Below are 21,338 nucleotides of genomic sequence, written 5' to 3'. Positions count from 1 at the left end.
TGCTCAGTGCCCTCGGTTAAGTGAAAACAAATGTCCATGAAATGCAGCAGGAAAGGGAAAATCCTCAGAAAGATCCCCAGAAATCCTTCCTGGCTGCTCCTCTTACTGCAGCTCATACCTGGAATGCTTTGTCTTGGAAGGAGCCTTCTCCTATCTCAGCTCAGGTTTGGCACGGGACCAAATTCAAAGCCAGGCTTTCCATCCTCACTGACTCAGCTGGAAAACTTCCCTCTTCCCTCATCACCTCCCAGGACCAGCAGAGCTCTCCCACAGCCCAGCACACTTCTCTCTTCCCTTCCTCACCCAACTCTGCTTTCCTTTGTCAACACTTTGGAAATAGCATTTTGGGGGAATTTGGGCTCCAATTATGAAAGAGCCCCCACAATCCTGCACTGCCACCCCAGATGAAGGAGGGAGGCTGAGCCACAGCCCAGCAGCACAGGATGCCTGGGCTCCTCTGGAAGGTGGAGAAGCCAAAGGACTCTCTGATTTCAGAGCAGAGCTGTTGCTGTCCCCTGGGAATGGGAATAAATCCGTGTGACCCCGGTGCTGATGGACGGTGTCAGCACCGTTCAGAGCCCACGCTCGCTGGGGCACAGCGCTCAAACCCTCTCTGAAGGGCTCTTTTTTAGCTATTGAGATAAGAACCTGCTTGTGCAGCCAAAGCCTTGCCCCAAGTAATGAAAAACTCCAGTTCCTCTCCATCATTTGTAGGCAAGGGGCCAAAGTTTGCTCAGCCTGGTGCCACGAAGCTGAGCCCTGTCTGCTCAGCCCCACAACACGGCTTTGTCTCCAAAACCTGCCTTGGAAATTCATCCTCAGCAGCTTCACCTCCTGCTCCTCCCTTCAGCAAACCCTCTCAGGGCAGCTCTCAGTCCTCAGCCTGCTGCAAACCCAGCTTCTCATGCCTGAAACACCAATTATGTGCGCTGTAATTAAGTCACTACGCAAAACAAATCATTTTGCCTGTTCCGAGTGGCCCCTTCCAGGCTGGAATTCCCAAACCTGATATCCACAGCAACATCTGCTGGTGGAAGAACATAAATGCACAACTCAGTGCTGAAACCTTCCCTCGTGGGTGTGCCTCACTTTTCCCAAAACCATGGAGATATTCACTATTTCCTTCTGTTACTACCCCACAGTTACAAGTGGCAATGAATAATGTTAGCACATTAGGAAGTATGAAGAGAATAAATTTATAAAATAATTTATAAAATTATAAAATAATGTATAAATTTATAAAATAATTTACAAATTTATAAAATAATTTACAAATTTATAAAATAATTTACAAATTTATAAATATGGTATGCACACGTTTTATTTGAGGGCTTAACACCTTCATAACAATGTTCTTTTAATAATTAGTTGTTGCTACTTGCTGCTCTTACCCCTACTCGAAGGAGAACACTGATTTTACCACTGCAGTGGCACTGTACTGCAACAAACACTGTGAACTTTATTACTCCAATTCAATTGGAGTTCCTTTTATAGAGGAATGAATATTTTTGGCTTTTTAAACCACAAAAAATAAAACTTAAAGAGATTAGCAACATTGTTCTATATAAAGCTAATAATGTAGGCAAAATGAAAGAACCACTACAAAGCTTTTATATCTTCCATCTGACTATTTCACCACAGAATGGGATTAATTTCATCCCCATTTCTCTTTTGGAGCCTTGCCAGTGACACAAGGAGGAAGGATAAGAGCTCCATGGCTGGTGCCTCATATCAGGGCTGATAATTTGGAGTCCATTAGCAGGAACATTAATGAGTACAGATGTATTTCCTGCCCTGTGGGTCAGCCAATCCATACCAAAACCTCCAGAGGTGCAGTAAATTCATATATTCCTTGAGAAAGTCTGTTATTAGAGTGTGATTAATACATTTGATCACATTTATAGATACTGCCACAGGTCTGCTTTATACAGCTGAGATGATTTGTTTAACGGTTGGATTGATCCTGGAGTCTTTCCCACCCCTAATGATTGATTGATTCTATAAGAGAATGGTTCTATACATGCTCTGGTCACACAGCTGGACTAAAGCCAAGCTCTGGGCTGGGCCTACCTTGAAGGACACTCCTGAGGATGGTTTCTGTGTGCTCAGCCAGCAGCTCTGCCTCGGCGATGGCAGCCAAGGACAGGTAACTGGACATGTTCCTGCACAGCTCCTTATTCCCCCTCTGCAGGAACTTCACTGCCACTGGCACAGCCAAGGCCATCACTGGAGGCCTGTTGTAATTCTGCGAAAACATGAGAGAAAAAATATTAATATTGTGCTGGGCAGAGTAGGGGAACCAAAGTCAGAGCAACAAGGGGGGAAAAAAGCAACAAACTTGTCAAGAAAGGTCATGTTTTGGAACCACCTCTGAAGGCAGGAGTCAAAGAAAGAGCAAATACAGAAATTTAAAACTACTGCAGCAGGAAATGTTAAGAATAGCCCCATCTTTGTCTTCTGCAGAAGGGCACTAACAAAATACGTGATGCATAAATAGAAATCAATGTAAATAAAATATATAAAATATGAAGTACACCAAGTACATATTAACATTTCTAACAAGACATTTTGTGCTTGGTTCTCCTTGGCTGTATCCATCACCCCAGAGCACAGGAAACACCTTGGAGCAGCCTTTCCCAGGAACTGCACTGGCCACTTGCTCCCAGTGCAATAGCTTTAGCATTGATCATTAATTATCCTGTAATCGCTAAGATTTCATTTTTTTTAAAATTTAAATTCACAGAATCCCACAATGGTTTGGGTTGGAAAGGTCCTTAAAGCTCATCCAGTGCCACCCCTGCCACGGCAGGGACACCTCCCGCTGTCCCAGGCTGCTCCAAACCCATCCAGCCTGGCCTGGGACACTGCCAGGGATCCAGGGACAGCCCCAGCTGCCCTGGGAAACTCCAACCAATTCCTCTGAACACTGAGATTTCTCAGGAGTTCAAACTCCTCTTCCTAAAGTGCCCCCAAGCTTCTGGAATCTCAGGGTCCCTGAATGGGCACTGGGGGTTTTGAATCCAGGTTAGAAAAGGTTTTCTGCTATTGTCTATACAGGAAATGTTGTGTACAAACCACACACATCCATTGCTGCTCAATCCCCAGCAGCAGGACACGTTTGTGTTCCCCATTCCCTCTGGAGCCTCCTTAACCAGCGCTGTGCCCTCCTCTCCACTCAGTTTTGAGCAGCTCTTTGAAACTGGAGCACATCCCCATTTCTGAAAATAATCCTGCAATGTGATTATGTCTAATTAGCAGCTGAAATCCCAGGCAACCCCTGGAACCCAGATGTTTCAGACAGCGACAGAGCAGTGCAAAGGAAGGCAGAGCAGACTTTCTGGACCTTCACTCTGGAGCAGCCCTGAATAGAACAAATTCAGACTGAGAAATCCCAAATCTGTTATTCCACAGAGTTTGAGGGGCTCTGAGGATTTTTCCTTGGAACACAGACTTGCCAAGCAGTGGACACTCCCTTCCAGAGACTCCTGAGGAAGAAGGGGCTGCAGCCACCCCTTGGTGACAAGACAAATAATCCTGGCAGCTGCCACATGACCAAAAGCTGCATCTTTAATGAGAAAAGCTCTTCAGATAAATGGAGCTTTCTGCAGCAGCATGTTTAAATCAACATAATGCCTCGTTATGTTTGGCTGAGACACCACAGAGCAGGAGCCAAGTGCTGCTCCAAGTTATTGCTCTGCTACTCCACACAAAGAATGGGAAGATAAGGCTTGGCTCTGACTAGGATTTAAAAGATCTAAGAAAATTCCAAAGAACAATTCTATTTCCACCCCCACTCACCCCTAACAATAAAGATAAAATCCTCAGTTAAGAAAAAGGTTTGAATTCAGAGGGAAGGAGAAAGGTTTCATTTGTTCCACGATAAACATCAGGGCAGGAAGGCACACTTAGAAAATGTGGAGGTGACAATGAAGAGCAGATTTCAATAAAGTGATACAGTGATGGTTGCAAACCTTGGGGACCTCCCTGCTGCTGATATCAACAGAGACCTGTCTGAGATCCAGCCCAGCTGGCAGATATTCATTATTGTTCCAACTGTCCCCCACATCTGCTGGAAAACCTCATTTTATACCTCTTTTTTTTTGTTTTTAATGCAAAGGAACTTGCCAATAAAAGCTCTGCTTTAGGGAGCAGCAAATGTGATTTTATAACTCAGCTGTGGCTGCCTCATCCCTGGCAGTGTCCCAGGCCTGGCTGAATGGGTTTGGAGCAGCCTGGGACAGTGGGAGGTGTCCCTGCCATGGCAGGGGTGGCACTGGAGGGGCTTTAAGGTCCTTCCACCCCAAACCATCCCAGGATTCTGTGAGTTACCCCAACAACCTCAAGAGAGGAGGAATCAGAACAGTGCAATTCCCCAGGCTCCTACTTTTAAACATAACCACCCAAAAAGAGAGTTACAGAAGCTTTTTAACAACTAAAACCAAACTGGCAAGGAGAGCAGAGCCCTGCTGCTTCCAGCCCAGCTCTACCTGCAGGATACAGCTCATGATGTCAGATGCAATTTTGGCGTGTGGGGCATCCTCATCTTTTCCAGAGGGCTTCAGGTTGTGCTCCAGACACGATTCCCAGAGAGCCACCAGGGCTTTCCCGTGCTTTTCAATGGATGCAGTCTCCCTGATGGCCGTGGTGATGCGGGTGATGCAGATCTCCACCACGGCCTGGTCGTTGTCATTGCTCTGGTAATCCTGGGGCACAGCAGAACACATCTGCCAGTCAGCTGGATTGCCAGGACCCCACAAAATTAACTTTTTGTAACAGTCCAGTGCCCATTTTTCCACATCCTCCTTTACAACAAATGTTCAGCGTGATAAAACTCTGGAATTTGTCATCCCACAGGTCTTAATTCTCATTACTGGGAAGGTATGGACCCCTATAATCTCATATAATTTTAATATGCTTTAAATAACTATTCAATAAAAAACTATTGTAAAGATGAACTTGAAATATCTTTGAAGCTGGTGGGAACTGGATTTTGCCAGCACATTTTGAAATATTTTGCTTTGCTCTTCAAGTCCTATCAGAAATTTAAATTGTTTATATTCCCCTCCCCCCCTTATTTATACAATATGATCTTATAAAAATATAAATTATTAAGGACACTGTTTCACTCACTGCAGCTGAACTAATGATTCTGATCTGTTCAAGAGCTTCAGAGAGGCTTCCTTCAATCTCAGCATCCTCCAGGGAGAAGAGATCCCCTGCTCGGGACAGGTCCTTCTGTGCCAGGACCAGCCCGAAGAGCTGATGCATGGCCCTGCTCAGCCACCTCTGCAGGCACCACGGGCATGCAGCTCTCAGCTGGGGACACAACAGGAACAATCCTGCCCAGGAGAGATCACTTTAATATGGAGGATAAATCTGGGCTGTATTTCAAGGCTTCCTTGGCCCCAGACTAAAAGAAAACAATAACAAAAAAAAAAAAGAAAAAAGAAGAAAAGTCAGCAAATGTATTTATTGACATATTCCAGTTTAGCAAAGATTTTTAAATGTGTGTGAAAGTGTCAGACACGACCCCCCAAGCCAGGGATATCCTTGAGCACAATCATGAACTGTGTGAATTTCTATTAAGTAGCTTAAAATTAGATTAAAAAATCCGTAATAAGTGAACCCAAGGTTTTCTTGCTTTCTGTGCACATTACCTGAGCAGGCTGGTGCCTGGACCAGCTGCTGAGGGTTCCAAACCCCTTTCCCTGGTCAGGAGAAGAGCTCCAGGAGGAGGAAGAGGAGGAGGGTGAAGCCTCTTCCTTTGTTTTCTGGGTTGTTGTGTCTTGACTCCAGAAAAACATTATTAGCAAGATTGAAAAGATAACAAGCTTTGTTTAGACAAAAACTGTCACTTTTGTTGCCAAAATGATCCCTAGGGTCTTTTAAACTCCTGTAAAACAAAGCCTTGGCTGAGGAATGGAGCAGAGGCTGAGCCAGGCAGGGCTCACACTTTGGGAAGTTCTAAAACTGTGCTTAGGTCCCACGTGGATTCACTCTGGGTGTCAGCTCCTCTGGATTCTTCTCTGGAGTTGACAAAGCTACAAGATATATCACTTATAATTATTAGTTGAGATATGGAGTACCCTCAATCCCTATTTTATTCTCTTTTTTCTCAGGGGGAAAATATAAAAAAAAGTCAAATTTAATCATAGAATCACAAAGCATTAAAGGGTTGGGAGGGACCTTCGAGCCCATACAGTCCCAACCCCCTGGCACAGGCAGGGCCACCTCCCACCAGCCCAGGAGCCCAAGGCCTTTCCCAGCCTGGCTTTGAGCATTGCCAAGGTTGGGGCATCCACAGGAGGAGAAAAACCAAGGCAAAGCACTGAGAACATTCTGGAACTCCTTGGAACAATCTCCATTGTAATAGGCAGCACATTACACTTGTTAATGGCCCTGTTTTAATTTCCTTGACTCTATCAACACTCCAAATTCCATCAGGCAGAAGCAGAAAGGAGCTGAGATCGCAAATCCCGAGGCACAAATCGCCCACCTGAACCACAGGGGTGGTGGGAACTCAGATTCTCTCACCCTACTCACACTCAGCCATCCCCAAGACTAAAAACAAAAGTTCAGAAAGCCCCAGACAGATTTTTTTACCTGCTCGGGATCCCCCCAGGCCATCCTTAGGGATGGGGCCAGGTGCTCTGGGGACAAAGCTGCCCCTTTCCTCCTCTTCCCCGGGGCAGCATCCAGGGCCAGCAGAACAGGCAGGGATCCTGCAGCTGGAAATTGTGGTACCACGGGGAAGGCATCCCAGGAATGCAGAATAAAGCAGCCTAAAAGTTACCCATGGCTCTGTCAGGTGACTGCAAGAACCCAAATGCAGGGAGGCCTTATCTCTGAATGAGCTGCTCTGTTTCCAGGGCAAAACACAAAGCCTGCTCCACTTGAGGGCAGTTGTTTTTAATAGAGGAAACAGAACTCTCTGTGTTAGTGGAAAGCTATCCTTCCCTGGGAAGGAGGGGAAACAGCCCTCAGTAAGCTCACACTGCTTGAAAGAAAGAGAACAAGTGAGCAGCCTCGCTGGAGAGGAGATTTCCTGGCCAAAGGAATAAATGCTGTGGTTCTGCAGCCTTTACACGAGCACAAAAGAGGGTCTGAGGTTTGCTTTGGCTTTTAACACGAGCCTCAGGAGCAGCACAACAAAATGTGCCCACATCAGGCAGAAAAGTGCTCCAGGAGGGAAGGTCTGCTGAGCCCTCCCTTTCTGAAACACAGCAGCCCCTTCTGCAGAGGCTGAGCTTCATCATCCTCCCAGCTCCCTTCCAGCTCAGGATATTCCCTGATCCTTGGGAATATCACTGGCCTTCTGCAAGTGATCCTCCCCTGGGTGTGCTCCTGCACAGGAGCTTCTCAGAGGTCCTGAGCTCTACCTGAACAGAGAATTTGATGTGAGTTTTTATAGACAATACCCAGGATAATGCAGAAAAGCATTTATTTATTTATTGTGAGCTCTTGGAAATGGAATTATAGCAAATCCTCTTAATGCTTACATTGTGTAACTGTGCTGGAAATACTTTCCTTGCACCAGCATTAAAGAGAATTGTTCCTTAAGTATTTCCTCGCTTACTACAGGATTTGCTATTAATAGGCAGCAGGCACTGAGCAAGAGGGAAAACAAATTATGTGTCTTATAAAATGCCATTTTTAAATTTTCTTTTTTTAAAGGGTCAAGCTGGGCAATAAAATCGCTGCAGGGTGTAGTTCCTGAGGTGTCTCATCACCTTGAACCTACATCAGCTTGGCTCCACACCAGCCATCAGTTTTCTCACTTGCTGTATTTGTGTCCCATGCACAGAAGGAGTGGAAAAGGCAAAGGATTTGGCCAAAGTTGGTCCATCCTGCCCAGATCCCCCTGGCACTGCATCAGAGGGGATTCACAGCAGGAATTTGCACCTTTCCAAAGCCAGAAGGTGGGGAACAAAGCAGGAACTCCAGCACTTGGAACAAACTTCATTGTTATGCAGGAAAAACCCCTCAGTTTACAACACAAACCACTTGCAGCGGTTCTGGTGCAGTCCCACATTGATTCCAAGGTTTGATCTGATTTTCAACACCTCCTTTCCCTTTTCATGGCAAGCTGAAAGAGCCACCCTTTCCCTGGGACCTTGAAGCTGCTCCCCTCCAAGGGGAGTCTCTCCACTTGCTGCAGGCACAGCATTCTTACCAAAGCTCCTTATCAGAAGCAATCAGAATAAAAGCCAGCCTGACAGGTTTCAGAGCTTGAAGCTACTCAATTGGTCTGTTTGCAAAATAATTCCCCCAATAATAGAAGATTAACAATAAAAATTCCATGTAAAAGGGCAGTTGGACCTACAGGCATCCAAAAGGCAATTGAACTTGAGCTGAAAGGCTGAGACTTGCAGTTTTATCAGGAGCTCAGCTTCTGCAGAATGACATTAGAAGGACAGGAAAAAAATCTCTTTTAAACCAAAGAGGAAGGCAGAAGACAATTTTTTTAATATATATTTACAGTGAAGGGAATTCTACAAGAAAATAATTTCCTTAACTTCCAAAAGACTTGAAAAGTAAATCCAGTTGCTTGATTTTCTAGGTGCTATCCCACTGAAAACAGAAACACAAACTTCAAACAATCGTGCTATGACATTTTTTATCTAGTTCTGTGCTACACAACATCCACCAGGAAAGCCTTCACTCTGGTTAAGGAATTTTAGGGAGCTCAGGAGTTTATGTAAATCCTTTAGAGGATTTTCTGGTTTCTCCCTTGCTGGAGGACAGGGATGCTCCCAACTCAGCCCAGGGAGGGTTCCCAAGGAAATCCAGTTAATTACCAGAGTCCCTCTCCTCTGGGATCCCAGTTTTCCATGGGCACCACACCATGGCTCTCTCCAAATGCTGCAGCACAAATCCCACAGGGAATTTCTTATTCCCCACAGGAGGGCTGAGCCACCACAGGTGCCAAAGCTCTTTGCCCAGCACAAAGCCACACTCATTTTCTGAAATCTTCAAAAACCTAGAAGGTACAGAATGAGCATCTGGCTCAAAAATATAACTTAAAGTGTCCAGTAAATTCCATGGGAGAGGAAAGTGATCTGGGAATTCCCTGGCACTGGAGAGACTCATGTTAAAGGACTGGGAGCTGTTTTATCATGGTCATCTTGGGCACAACAGAGCCCAGAGCTCGGAGTAACCTTAAAAAGGAAACCAAAAGTCCCTTTCCTTACCTCGCAGCCGTGTTGCCATGCTCAGCTCATGGATCACACAGAGTGCTTTGGATGCCTTGGATGAAAAGGGGGAAACAGAAGGAAAATAGTGTTAGTGATTCTTTGCCTTTCCAGACTGTAAAATCCCCCTCAGGACTCCTCCAGGAATGAGTGGTTTGCACCAAACAGGGTTTAATCCTCAGGACCCTTAAAGGCCAAACACAGCAGGTTTGGATTTCCATGCTCTGCAGATAAACATTTACAACAAATGCATATTTATTTTTAGTTTCCTTTTCCATGAATAGCAGGAAGATTATTCTAATCTTCAAAGAAAAAAAACCAAATTTCAGGTAGAATTCCATTCTGTTGAAATTCTTTGTTCCCATCTTACAAGAAAAAAATTTTGTGGAATTTCTGTCTCAAAGAGTTACAGAAGTTTGTAATATTGCCAATATTGCTGCTGGATACTTCCTTTCCCCCCTTGCACTGACCCAGGGAAAAAAAAAAAAAAAGCCTGGATACATTTCCCAAGAACATCCACATATGCAACTTATGAACAGAATATTACAAGATATTTCAGAGAACCTTTCCCCTCTGTCTTGCACTAATCAAAATTTACTTTACTTTTATGCTTAAGCATTCTTTCAAAACTTGGAAATAAAGTTCTCACATTTTTCAGTGAAAGAAAAGGATTAAAGATTATATTGAGAGAGCATCATTTTCACACAGGGTGAATAGACTACAGCAGTTCCCATGGGATCAGCTGCATATATTTAAAATCTTCCCACAAGACAACCATTGTTTCCTATGAGCCTCTCTCTTTTTTTTCTGTCAGGATATGTTTCCACACTTCACATCCCATGAAATCCCATGGATGCTGAGCTGAACCAGACGATGAAATGATAAATTATGAAGTCTAATTATTAATTTTAACCCCTAGAATTAATTTGAGGGGTTAAAACTAGTTTTTATAATGAAACACCTCACTGGAGTGCTGGGAGTTGAGTGGCTCTCAGCATCCAGCTCTTGGACACGAGGAACCTGAGTCCCTATGGACACATTGTCCCTCCACTGCAGGACAATCAGGAATTACAGAGCCTTTTAAGAGATCTCTCCCACCAGAATTCCAGGGCTGGAAGGCAGTTCAGGCTCCTTCCAGATGTGTGAATATTTTTCCCTGTGATGAACTGGTTTAATCAGCAGCTTTATGGGGCAGAATCTGCCTGAACTGAGGCAATTTTGGCTGCACAGCCTGTGCAAAGGCACTGCTGCAGAGGGGTAAGAATGTACTTAGGAACTTCTACTGCTGCAAACAGACAACTTGATCAATTTTTTAATATAAATAAATTATTTGATTATCTGGGTGCTGTCAAGACAGTTTTCTCTGATTGTCAATCCAGAAGAAACTGTATTTGGCAGCTGGTTCAGCACACACTGATGCTTTATATAACACTTCATAAGACTCAGCATTTTTAACATCAGCAAGGCAGATTTGTAGGAATTCCATGTTTAAATGTCTCTGTGATATTAAAATATTAGGCTAAACTAAACAACACAGTGCTAAAATGGAATCAATGGCTTCATAAGGAACACCAATTCCATCACTGTCACAATGATGCTGTCAAAAGCTGCTCATTTTCAAGGGCTGCTTAATGAGCTTTTGGGTCTGTGAGTTATTTCCAAGACTGCAGTGATGTTACAGAAAAAGAATTTGGTTTAAAATTTTACAAAGGGAATAATGGATATTTCTGTCCAGAGAGAGTGAAGGAGGAAATGGGGCAGAGCATGAGGGTCAGAATACAGGAACCCTATGATGAAAAATGCCACTCTGCCAGGGAAAATTGGACTATAGCAGTAAATAAATGCAAAAAATCACTGAACCTCAAAGTCTCCTGAAGCAGCAGTCACCAGACAAGCACTGAATGTCCTGAAGTTCCTCCCAGGTACCTGGCAATCCACCCCAGGGTCTCTCCAGCTGGTGATTTAATGGGACCAGCAGCTCCCTGCTGTGCCAGGGTTCCCCCAAAGCAAGGCTGGAGCCCAGGGACAAAGTTTCCCCAAGCACAGGGAGGGGAAGGAGACAGCTGAGCCCCAGGAGGATCCAGGGGTGCTGCAGGTTCACGTCCCACGCACAAACACTGCTTTTCCCTTCCCTGGCACCTCCAGCCAGCTCACTGCACCTCTCACAGGCATCACTGTAATACATTCCTACATCTCATACCCACGGCTCCTGCAGTCAGAGAAAGCCAGGCACAGCCACGCTGTTAACGACCACATTCCCTCCAAATCCTCCTCCATTATTTAACACTCAGCCCTGCTCCTCAACTCCCCTCCTCCCACTAATTTATTCATTATTCAAACTGTTACATGAACACATATTTAAGTTATTCATACCTCTCAGAAGCGAGACCTCGGAAGAAACATGAATAATTGATGGCAAATTGAGGCTCTTTAGAGAAATTGGGATGGGCTCCATCCCAGCTGCCAGTGCCCCTTCCATCCCCCTGGCTCTGGTATGCGAGCGAGGCTGCTCAGCCCTGTCAACCCGACCGTACAGGCTATTCAGTTACCCTGGAGTTGTCATGTGGAATCAAGCAAACAAATATCTTCTCTCCCTCTGCCCCAACCCCGGTGCTGGAAAACACATCAGGAATAATTCCTCACCCAGCTTAACTCGGGCAGCAGCTCGAGTGAAAGTGCTCCCAGCTCGATACGGAATTTGAATTCGTTAAAAGGATTTATCAACAGCCAGTGGTTACATTCAGTTAATTAATAACCTGCTTAAGAGTAACAAGGAAATTGCAGAAGTTAATATTACTTGTGGGGCCTCTTCTGGAAGGCTGGAACCTGCCAGTGCCTCTGGAGGAACTGGATCCAAAGGAAAAGTCAGGGCAGAGCAGGACACTGAGGAAACGCAGTCTTTCAGCTGACACTTGTGGCATCTCAGCAGCTCCTGAACCTCAGCCAGCCCTTCCCAAGGCACCTGCCCAGGTGGGACCCGTGCCCAGGACCTACCTGAGCACCTCCAGAGCTTGGCAGCTGTAACAGAAATCATCTCCAAAGCATTCCAGAGGCATTCCACACACACCTGATCCTTCCCCATCAAGCACGTCCATCCTTTCCCCCTTAACTTCCCTCTGACAAATGAATTCTGGGTTCCCACCAAGCCAAGCTTAACTAAAACCGACCCCGTGGAACCGAGCCTGGCTGTGTCCTCCTCTCCTGGGAGAGCACAGGGGCAAACCCCCACTGGGAGTGTCCCAGCAAGGACATTTTTCTAATAGCAGCCAAAGAAATATCAAAGGAACCAACTGGGAACAGCCAAGTGTAAGGTCAAGCACCCTTGGGCAGCTGCTGGGAGAAAGGAAAGCCTGTTTGCTCAAAGATAATGAGGAGAAACATTTGTACAACTCTTGTTAGGGCTTCTCTACTAATGAGAGAGTTTATAAATTATAGTTTTTTAAAAAAAAATCTGCTCCCTAGAACACACATGCAGTCACACAGGTCCTCAGTTTTGATGGCAATTCCTCCTAATGGCTTTTTTGCTCCTGTTCATTGCACCACAGCCTGGGCAATCAAATACAAAATTAATGGGGGGTGAACACATTCTTTTAACCATGTTAAAGTTGTTGTTGTTGTTCTTCAAGGGAAATCCAATTGTGTGTTTCTTACATCTCCCTTTTAGCTCAGGAAGGACAGGAACACAGCTGGCTTCTCTCCCACTTCTATGGGACTGTAAAAAAACCTTGTGAGATGATGGCAGGGCAGAAATGTTCTCACTCTGAAATTCTAAACAAGAGATTTTAATATAATAAATTTCACAGGGCAGGGTGGTCTGACTAGGAGAGCCCAGACTGGGGGTTGGATTTTATTTCTGCATCTGATAACGATTTTATTCATTGTACAGCAGGAATTCAGAGCTTCCTTTGCTCACCATGAACCTAATTTTGACTTCTAATAGCAACCAAAATCACCCAGAGACTGTGGATTCGCCAGGCTAGACTGGGCTGGGAGCAACCTGGGACAGTGGAAGGTGCTCATGGCAGGGGGTGGAACAGGATGAGCTTTAAAGTCTTTGCTGTAATAATAAGACAAACTAAGATATTGTGGTAATAAAGCAAAAAAGTTCACACACATCTCTCACCAGCTGAAAAAAGAGAATTTACCTTATGAAAATAGGTTATTTCCCCATCCTGGAAAAAAATAAATTTGTTTTAATTTATATTACAACAGCTACAATGAATGACGCCCTTTTTCAGCAAAGCCCTGGAAATATTTATTTTGTTAGATTTTTAAAAACAAACATCTTGTTAGGGAAGAGACAGGCTATTGTTCTCCCTCCGACTAATTGGGGAAAAGCAACAGAATATTCCATATTCATTACATTTCACCAAAATGACTCATGTTATCTTCCACCCAGACAAAGTGTTTTAATTTTAATAACGACAATGCCAACAGCTACAACACTGTTCTTGCAGAAGTTTGCTTGTAAATAATTAACAATTGTTGTATAATGACAGAGGGGGGGGCTGATAGCTCTATTAATTTCACAGTCAGGCTAGAGTCACTTTAATTTTGGGTATTCATAAGAACACACTCCCATCCTATAGTAAAAGGCTAGTGGCAAAATCAGGTTTATGTCCTTGCAGCCTGTCCCAGAGCCAAAATCCTGTTGCATGCCAGGAATCAGCCATGGAAAACCGAGGAGAACCGTGCAGGACTCACAGATCACACCTCCCATGGGTTTCAGTTTGGCTAATAATTGTCTGGGTTTGAGGCTGAAGCCTGGGATGGGATAAATAAAGTTTCAAATCCTGCTCTGTGCTGGGGTGGCCTTGGTAGGGGACAGATCCAGGATAGGGCACCACTTACTAATGGCCTTTAAATATGTGCACTCCAAGGCTGGCCAAGCAGGACATGAATGTTCTCCTAATCCACTCATATTCTTAAAAGCAGGAAACATTCCCCTGCCTGTGATGGGATCAGCCAGGACACAAACACCTCGAGAACCATGTAAAATTCCCCTTGTTTCCGTACCAAGTCTTGCTAATTCTCCAGTTACCGTGTCACAGCCCCTGCTGACATTCAAAGGGCTTTTCCCTGAATAAAACTCTGGGATTCTGAGCCAGGTCCTGGAGGAGCCGAACCCTGCCGAGCCCTGGTTCTGCTGTTTGGGTTTGCAGTGGGCATTGCCCTGTGCAATGCTCAGAGCTCATGAACAGCTGCCCTGCTCCAAAGGCTCATTTGCTCATCACCCACCCAACATCTGCTGCACTGTCCTGCTGATAAAGTTTATCACGAATAGGGAAACTCTGCATACTCATTTCTTTATGTGAGGTCTCCAAAATACTCACAAGCAATAAAAAAAGTCACCTCAGCCTCCCTTTGGACAAACTCAAACACACCCAGCCTTGTTTTTACATCCCCACACATTCACGTTTCACATCTCAGGTAACATTTTCATGAATCACCTGCATCATTTCCCCACGGAACGCATATTTTCTTACTTCAGGCATCTCCTCCCACTGGCTTTGCTTTCCACGGACAGGGTTTCCTTAATTGAGCTGTGTAATTGATGAACTGTGCTAATTGAGCTGTAAAACTGCGGGGCTTTCAGACCTGAACCCAACCCAACATGGAGCGCTGGGTCGGTGCCACTGGAGCTGCAGCTCTGCAAGTTAAGGAGCCCTTTAAAACAGCTCTGCACTCCTGACACTCCTGTTTTCCCCACTTTGCAATACCCCGAGGGGTTAAAAGCTGCATTCGGTTTGCTCAAGTTCTTTTAAGGAGAGCCAGGACAAATGAAGGAAGCTGCTGCTGACAGCCCAAGGAAGCCTCATGCTCCATCCCTGAGAGCAGCAGTGAGGAAAACTCACCCAGGAGAGCAAAAGCCGCTACTCCACACAGAAACAAACCTGCCCGACGACAGGGACTGCTCCAAGCACGCTGCCAGAGCCTGGGGAGGAGGCAGCAGCCTTTAAAAGGGTCCTGGAAGCAGAAAGGAGGAGCGGTACTGATGGGTAAGCGAGAGGATCTGCCGCTCCCAGCTGCCCGAGTTAAGAGCTCAGCCATCAGGGCACACACCGCGTCTGGAGCTCGGCATCCAGCTGTTTCTCACCCTAATTAAGTCTATAGGCTAACAGGGATTATTAATATTAATCACCCAGCTTCTGATGCTGCTAATGAAACCAGCTAATCCATAGCAGTGAAAATGAACACGGGGATTTGTGCTGAGTTACACGGGAGAGAAGCAGTACCTGCTCTACAAAGTGCTCACACCTTGCTCGTGAGCTTCTCCTTCTGGCTAAGGAGAAATGCCTCAGAAAGGCCCTAAAAACCCTAAAACACCTGCTGAAAAAGCTTTCTGTCATTAATGCTGCACCCCAGAGGAGCACAGGGCTTTGGAAGGGGAACAGGCTCCCAGCAGAACCTCATTTCACTACAGCAGAACTAAGCAGCAGCACACGCTCGGGAGCTGAGGGAAACCAGGCAGGGGAAAAGAGAAGAGAGGCAGCACCTCACAAGAAACGATATTTAAATTAATTAACACCAGCAGTGATGTGAAAGTGGCTTGGCAGGCAAGGTTTTGTTTGCTAGATTTGTAGAATTCTTTGTATAAATAAGCATGAAACTGTAGAATGTTGGATTGGAAAATCCTCGAGTTTACCAAACCTGTTGAGGCAAGAGCTGCCAGGTCCAGGCTCACCTGGTGTTTGTCCTGATGTTGCTTCCCTAAGCAAAGCTTTTCAACACTCTACAATTAGGAAATTACTCATTAGCCAGAGATTTTTCCATTAGGAGCAGAGGACACCACATCACTGGTTTGTTCCAGTGTCTGAATTAATGATTCTTTGCTCTCTCAAACTCTTCCTTTTGAAGGAAATGTCTCTTTATTTTCATCTCTTTCTCACTCTGCTCATGTTGTCTTGTCCTGTTCCCAAACAATCCTCACAATAAGTTTTCATTTCCTCAGTTTCTCTGTGTTTTGGGGGTTTTGTTGGTTTGGGTTTGTTTGTGGGGAGGTTGTTTTGGGCTTTTTTGGGTGATATCACTGTATCTGTTCTGTTTTCCCTCCAACATCCTCCCTTAACCTCTGAACCTCCTGCTCCAGAAAGCAACTCCCTGAATTTTCAACACATTTTGCAGAGAAACCATCTTCCTCTCATAACTTCAAAATTTAAACCAATAGTTCCTGCCAAATAAAACAAGATCTGATCTTTTGTGTCCAAAATGTGGTTCCTGGCTTTCCCCCAGCAGGTCTGAATTTATCAAATCGCGAGGTGTACACATTGCATTAAAACCAAGTAATAGAAAATTCAGTGTTCACCTTTCAAGTCCAACTTGGTAGGAAACTGATTCAATTTTGCTGTCAATTACATTAGGGAGAAATAGGAGAAAATAGAAAAAAAATAAATCAGATTAATGCATTCTGAGATAAATGGTATTTCAGATAAGTTTAATCTTACTTTTGAGAGGTGCAAACTCATCACGTGCATCTACATGGAGGAGCCTGGGAGGCTCAACACCAAAACAGTTTCACCCTCATCTAACTGAATTAGGGTTTCCTTTTTTTATCCTGAGCAGGACTCACTGGACAGGATGAGGATTTCAGCTGGGGCCTGAAATTCCATATCCAGTTTAACTGATTTTAACCATGAAGGCAATTTTCTCCTAATCAGAAGTTAGATTGGCCCTTTGGTCTCCCTTGTCAGGCTGTAAATAGATGCTCTCCCCTCTCCTCGGGAGGACAAGGATTAAAGGAAGACAACATGGAAAAGAGATTGAAACTCATGGGAACTGGGGATGGAGACCATGAACTTCAGGGATGTTTTTAGGAGGTTCCAGATCTCAGCTCAGCAGATTCTAACTTAACCATCTGAGTAACAGTCTCATCTTCTTAATTATTCAGTGTCCCATCTCTTAGAGTGGGGTTGAGACTGGAAATTGCCTCTAGTGACCATCAAGTCCAGCCCCAGCAGGGTGGTCAGGGCCACCTCCAGCTGGATTTTGAACCATTTCCATGGGTCTCCCCTGGATTCAGTGCCTCCCTCCTTCTTGTACTGAGAAGTTTGCTTTTTAGAAGTGAAATGCATTTATCACCTCTCATCCACAGTAAAAAAACCTTCCCAAATGTCTTCAAATCCCTAACACGATTTCACCTGTAAAATGGTAAAAGCTACTTCAATTTGCCACTCTAACAGTGCCTTCACCCACCCTGTATTTTGCTCCCAGAAGTGGTTACTGTCACACATATACACACACCAAGGATTTTTATATTTTAATAGCAAGGCAACAAAGAAATTCACTTAATGACAAGTTCTTGGACTGATGCATTATTCATTTTGTTATCTGACAGCAGAACAAAACTGTAGCCATAAATATATAATGTTACACACCACTTTTAATGTCGTTCACATTTATGGAGTAATTGGCTGTCTTCTACATTATCCTTTCTTTAGTCACTTCTTTTTTAAGGGAGTGTCATGAAATGCAGCTCGTGACATCAAAGATGTGTTTATTCAGGAACAGGGACAGCAACAGGCCTGGATAAAGCCAGGAATCTCAATCTCTGTTTCTGAAAACTTTTTTTGGTCTCTGTAATGGTTTTAGAGGTATCTTTGCACCATTTTCCCACATACAGATTGCTTTTTTGCTCCTTCAATTAACTATGATTATCACGAGTTTTTAAATCTTCAGGAACAAAAGGAGACAAGGTGAGAAGGAGGACCTGTGACAAGGCTACAGAACAGATCCAAAGGAAACAGGGATGGGTTCAGGACGGTTGGACAATGTCTTTGCATGAAGGGTCCATCTTGGAGCTCCCCTCCTACAACCACAGAATCCTGGAATGCTTGGGATGGAGGGGACACCTTCCACTCCCGGTCTTCCCCACATAACGAAACTTATTCCTTCCACAATCCTGCCACCAGAGCTGTTACAAATCCTCCTGCTTTTTCCCATCCCCAACACAAGAGTGTCATGGACATAACAGGGAATTTCACCGTGCCAGACAAATGCAGCTCAACTGCCAAACCCAACACTGAATCACTGCCTGAGCAGCGATTAAACTAGAACAATGCAGATACCCAGAGCCTGCCTTTAATCATTCCCCCAGCCCTGTGTTAATTAGCTAGGCTGCAGCAACCACTGACATGAGCCTGTATGAGAGTAAGAAGTAAAATTGTATTAAAAATTCAGTAAATTATACAACACTCTTCCTGATCAAAATATTCTGAAATATTCATGTTCAGCTTTCCAGGACCTAAAGGGGGCTTGAAAAGAGGCTGGAGGGGCACTTTTCACAAGGGCCTGGAGCGATGGGACAAGAGGGAATGGCCTTGAGAGGAAGCTGGGCAGGGTTAGATGGGATATTAGGGAAAAATCCTTCCCTGGGAGGGTGGCAGGCCGTGGCACAGGGTACCCAGAGCAGCTGTGGCTGCCCCTGGATCCCTGCAAGTGTCCAAAGGCCAGGCTGGATGGAGCTTGGATCTACCTGGGACACTGGAAGCTGTCTCTGCCCATGGCAGGGGTGGGATGGGATGAGCTTTAAGGTCCTGCCAACCCAAACCATTCTATGTTTCTAAAGGGACAAAGATCCCTAGAAAGATCCTAGGATTGGTAATTAGAATTCTTTGTATTCTTTGTAATAAATCTGTCTTTACTGATCAGATTAAAATGTGTTTAAGCAAGCAGGTGAGTGCTGGTGCTGCACTGGGAAGGTCTCACCATGCTGTTCCCGCAGGTCAGAGGCTGAACCTGCCCCTCTGCCCAGCCCTGGAGGGCACATCTGGGCCCGGGAGCAGATGGTCGGCTGTGGGCACTTCCAGCCTTCCCCAGGCTGGGATTCAGGGATTAAATCCCAGCCTCGCGGGGTGTTGGGGCCGGAGGGCCCGGGCCGGCCCGGCTCCGGCGGCTCCCGGCCCTCAGGCGGGCTGAGGCCTCAGCGCCGCCCGCCCGCAGGGGGCGCCCCGGGCCCGCGCTCTGAGGCGATGGCGGCGGGCGGGAAGGGCAGGGCCGGGCCGGGGCTGAGGGGATGGCGGTGCTCCGGTCATACCGGCTATCCCGGGCACCCCGTCTATCCCGGGCATCCCAGCTATCCCGGGCATCCCGGTTATCCCAGCTATCCCGCTTTTCCCGGTGCTCCTCTCTCTCGAGGCGAGCCCGCCGGCTGCCGGAGCAGCAGCCGCAGCCCTGCGGATCCGTGCCGGCCCCGCTCGGCTCCGTGTCCCCCGCTCCCGGGGCCGCTCCGGACGCCGTTCCCGGTTGTTATTCCCCTGTCCTGCTTCTCCCGTTCCCGTGGCTCCCCCGTGGACCCGCGGGCGATCCCCGGCTCCGCAGGGAAAAGGGGAACGGCAGCCCCGGGACCCCGCTCCCGCAGGGATGCGGCTCCCCGGGATGGGATGCTGGGCTCTCCAGAAAGGCACTTCCTTCTCATCTGGTGTTTGGTTTACCGTTTTAATAAAACCATAAAATCCAAAGTCACAGAATCAAAGAAGCCGGACTGGTTTGGGTTGGAAGGGATCGTAAAGCTCATCCCATCCCAGCCCTGCCATGGGCAGGGACACCTTCCTCTATCCCAGGTTAAGATAAACTGGGACTGTTCTCTGGGAACTGACCTTGGTTTCCAGGTGAAATCTGGCCAAGCAGAATTCACAACCAGGAGTGTCTAAAATGCTTTCAGTCAACAGTTTAAACCAAAACCCGGTGACCAGGTTAATACCGGGACATTCTTGCAGAATCCCTGGTTACTCCACAGCGCGGCTCCACCTTTTCCTTCCCCAGCAGGAATTAACTGGTGAACGCTGTAAAACTGAACCCCTTTTTGGGGCTTGAGCTGTTCTAATCTGCGGTTTAAACACCTTGTACTGCAGCCAAACACACAGCTGACATCCTCACACATCACTCGCCGTGCTGGTTATTTGGCATCCGGAGACTGTGGCACATCTCCCAAATCCCAGGGAAAAGCTTCCTTGTCTGAGCTGCTCCTAAACACGTGGATTTCACTTCGAAACCATTCTCAATTTGTTTACTCACCCCAGAGTAAGATATTAAAATGAGAAAAAGTCCAAACAAGAGGCTCAGGTTATTGATTCCTTATTCCTAAATACCTTGGACCGTAACAGTGTTGTTTGTAGCTGGACCTCTGCAGAAAGGGATGATGCCAAGGGTCCAAGGTCACACCTTCACTGGAACTTTTCCATATGGAAGTAACCACTATTTGAGCAGCAATCTAAGAAAGAATATGAGGTTACAAGCAAAGAATTGTTATAGGAACATAAACCACTTTAATGTCATTTTATAATTTGAGGGTTGGAACTGGATGATTTTTAAGATCCCTTCCAACACAAAGCATTCTCATGCTTTTCTCATCACTGACAACTTCAATACTACAGGAAGCAAAGAAATGGTCTGGCAGTCTCCTTATCCTCTTTTCATGTGGAGTTCCTGGGTTTGCTCTTCCTGGGACAGGACATTTTGCCAGAGATTTAAGAAAAATAGCATTTTTTTTTTTTAATACTAAAATTATAGTCTCAGAGACTGGCAACACAAATATTCTGCTGCCTATATATTGAATAATAAAACCCCCAAAAATCAAATTTAAATACCATGTCCTGTTTTAGTGGGTCTGCTCAGCTGCACAGTGCCAGAATGGTATAAAAAAATACTTGAAATACTACCTGCAACATTTTTTTTAACTTTAAAAGCTTTTTTCAAAGACAGCTATGAAGTCTAATAACTTTCCCAGTATAAGCAGAATAAACTGAATATATCCTCCAGGCTCAGGTGATTTCTCAGTCTATAAATGTATGTTGTATTTTTATTGTTTAATTGGTTTAGGTCCAATGATGACAGTTCTCTGGAGAGGCAGCCAATTCCTGCTGGAAACTTGTTCCAGCATTTAAAGCCACAAAACCCTGAAGTCTCATGGAAAGAAAAAGGAGTTTCTGGCCAATGAGCAAAAAGAGTCCTAATTTTACAGAGAATGATGCTCTGTGAAAACAAATCTTGAAACTTTTTCAATATTTGAATAATTTGGTGCATAATGGTGGCATAATTTAGGGAATTTTGGGGGCAGGATCACCCTACATTTGCCTTCTGCAAGTTCTTTATGCTTCCCGTGTTTCCTGTGGAGTGTTAAATAACACAAACTGTTTGACACTGTGTTGA

General features: G+C 45.4%; 1 protein-coding gene across 8 annotated transcripts in view; it reads right to left on the bottom strand.

Annotated features, from left to right (window-relative positions):
- Positions 1-19,139, bottom strand: part of VEPH1 (ventricular zone expressed PH domain containing 1) — a 61,602-nt gene extending 42,463 nt beyond the window's left edge. Inside the window, exons 1-7 of one of the 8 annotated variants that reach the window (XM_086843363.1) lie at positions 18,897-19,088; positions 16,498-16,536; positions 9,192-9,246; positions 5,658-6,041; positions 5,131-5,410; positions 4,488-4,703; positions 2,071-2,245 (exon numbers count right to left, since the gene is read on the bottom strand). In XM_086843363.1, the coding sequence (XP_086699489.1) occupies positions 2,071-2,245; positions 4,488-4,703; positions 5,131-5,268 (529 nt within the window). In that variant the 5' untranslated portion in view covers positions 5,269-5,410; positions 5,658-6,041; positions 9,192-9,246; positions 16,498-16,536; positions 18,897-19,088. Of the gene's footprint in view, positions 1-2,070; positions 2,246-4,487; positions 4,704-5,130; positions 5,411-5,657; positions 6,042-8,323; positions 8,393-9,191; positions 9,247-11,564; positions 11,951-16,497; positions 16,537-18,896 lie in introns of those variants that run through there. The other 7 variants (XM_086843361.1, XM_086843367.1, XM_086843364.1 and 4 more) reach the window with 7 other exon arrangements.
- Between the last annotated feature and the right edge of the window lie 2,199 nt (positions 19,140-21,338).

The sequence above is a fragment of the Cyanistes caeruleus genome, chromosome 10 (assembly GCF_971803275.1).
Source record: "Cyanistes caeruleus chromosome 10, bCyaCae1.hap1.1, whole genome shotgun sequence".
Taxonomy (NCBI): domain Eukaryota; kingdom Metazoa; phylum Chordata; class Aves; order Passeriformes; family Paridae; genus Cyanistes; species Cyanistes caeruleus.
This window is presented reverse-complemented; position numbering and strand designations above follow the sequence as displayed.